Source organism: Cyclopterus lumpus, chromosome 9 (assembly GCF_009769545.1).
Source record: "Cyclopterus lumpus isolate fCycLum1 chromosome 9, fCycLum1.pri, whole genome shotgun sequence".
In the NCBI taxonomy this organism is placed as follows: Eukaryota; Metazoa; Chordata; class Actinopteri; order Perciformes; family Cyclopteridae; genus Cyclopterus; species Cyclopterus lumpus.
In genome coordinates this window covers 702,501-704,545 of record NC_046974.1, presented here as the reverse complement: position 1 = coordinate 704,545, position 2,045 = coordinate 702,501, and the positions used below count along the sequence as shown (strand labels likewise).

The following is a 2,045-nucleotide window of genomic DNA, read 5'->3' as shown; positions in this document are numbered from 1 at the left end:
GTCCCTGGTCTCTGGTCTGTGGTCTCTGGTCCCTGGTCCCTGGTCTCTGGTCTCTGGTCTGTGGTCCCTGGTCCCTGGTCCCTGGTCTCTGGTCTGTGGTCTCTGGTCGCTGGTCCCTGGTCTCTGGTCTAGTCTCTGGTCTGTGGTCTGTGGTCCCTGGTCCCTGGTCCCTGGTCCCTGGTCTCTGGTCTGTGGTCTCTGGTCCCTGGTCCCTGGTCTCTGGTCTCTGGTCTGTGGTCCCTGGTCCCTGGTCTCTGGTCTCTGGTCTGGTCCCTGGTCCCTGGTCCCTGGTCTCTGGTCTGGTCCCTGGTCCCTGGTCCCTGGTCTCTGGTCTCTGGTCTGTGGTCCCTGGTCCCTGGTCCCTGGTCCCTGGTCCCTGGTCTCTGGTCTAGTCTCTGGTCACACCATCTTCATCCTCACGTTGCTGTACGGTGAATCACGGCGCTCCTCCTGATCTTCCTCCTGTGGCTCCTCCTCCCCGTCTTTTTCTTCGTTGGTGCTTTGTGTAACAGGAAGTACCCTCTGGGCCCTTTTGGGGACGGCATAGTCGTCCACCCGGGGGTCGTAGGGGTACTCGTGACCTTTCGGGTCGGCCGCCATGAGCCTCCACGCGCCCCCCCTCACCTCCTCGGGGTCGTCGTACACGGCGGTGGGGGGTTGCGGGGCGGCGCAGCCTTCGGGCTCGTCGTAGATGTGCTGCGTCTTCCCGTCCGCCAAGACGTTTCTGATCTTCATCTCGTCGATGCTGTCGTAGAGCGGGTCGGCGGCCTCGGCCCCGAGGGCCCGACGGGAGTCCAGGATGTCGGACACGAAGGTGGTGGCGATGGTGTCGAAGGGGAGGGAGTACTCTGGCTCCGGGGGGGCGGTCCGGGCGTGCGTCCGGTCCGGGTTCGAGTCGTGGCCGGAGCCGGGGGGCTCGGGCGGCTCGGCGTGGGGGAGCGGGCAGCTGGAGATGCTCTTCACCTGGTTCTTACGGGGGACGCCGCGAGGGTCCAGAGTCAAACTCCTCACGCCCGTCAGCAGCTTGTCCACCGAAGGCTCCGGACGAGCCTGAGGACAGAACAGGGACCAATCACAGGGCGTAATGAGGCCAACGTCCAGCAGGTGGAGGCGTTGGCCTCATAAAGTACTTCCTGGTTCTTTAAACTGCAGCTTACAAAGTACACAATGGGCCATACAGTATGCATTATATACAGAAATATATCATAGTAGTATAGTAGTATATATAATAGTTTATAGCATCGTATTATAGTAGTATATATAATAGTATTATCATGGTAGTATATATAATAGTTTATATCATCGTAGTATATATATAATAGTAGTAAGTAATAATAGTGTACATATAATAGTATTATATGTATATTATATGTAGTATATGTAATAGTAGTATATAAAATATTATTATATAACTACTATATATACTAGTATTATATCATAGTAATATATACAGTATCATAGTAGTATTATAATAGTATAATATTTGTATTAAATAGTAGAACTATATATACTACTATTACCTCATCATCATCCTCACACTGTTTATTCTTAATCATGCGTACAAATGTGTGTCAGAAGGTTTTGAGAGTCCTACCAGCTGTAGGCGCTGTTGTTGTTGTTGTTGTTGTTGTTGTGAAGGAGTGGAGTCTCTGTGAGTCACCATGCTGTAAACACCGTCAGCTTTCTGCAAACAGAACACATCACAATTTAAATCTACAACGATATTAAAGCAACAGAATAAGAAAAAAATGAAACCAATGAAATAAAATAAAGATGAAATATTGTAATGAACTAAAACTAATAAATTCTCTTTACTTTATTCTGGAAATCTTTACTTTATTCTGTAATTCTGGTAAATCTTTACTTTATTCTGGAAATCTTTACTTTATTCTGGAAATCTTTACTTTATTCTGGAAGTCTGGTAATCTTTACTTTATTCTGGTAATCTTTACTTTATTCTGGTAATCTTTACTTTATTCTGGAAGTCTGGTAATCTTTACTTTATTCTGGAAGTCTGGTAATCTTTACTTTATTCTGGAAGTCTG

The 2,045-nt window shown here is 47.9% G+C and overlaps 1 protein-coding gene across 1 annotated transcript in view; it reads right to left on the bottom strand.

Annotated features, from left to right (window-relative positions):
* Window positions 1-302: 302 nt before the first annotated feature.
* dok2 (docking protein 2) overlaps window positions 303-2,045 on the bottom strand; it is a 17,608-nt gene continuing 15,865 nt past the window's right edge. The window contains exons 7-8 of the mRNA XM_034542577.1: window positions 1,595-1,684; window positions 303-1,050 (exon numbers count right to left, since the gene is read on the bottom strand). Of these exons, the coding sequence (XP_034398468.1) occupies window positions 400-1,050; window positions 1,595-1,684 (741 nt within the window). The 3' untranslated portion in view covers window positions 303-399. The remainder of the gene's footprint in view (window positions 1,051-1,594; window positions 1,685-2,045) is intronic.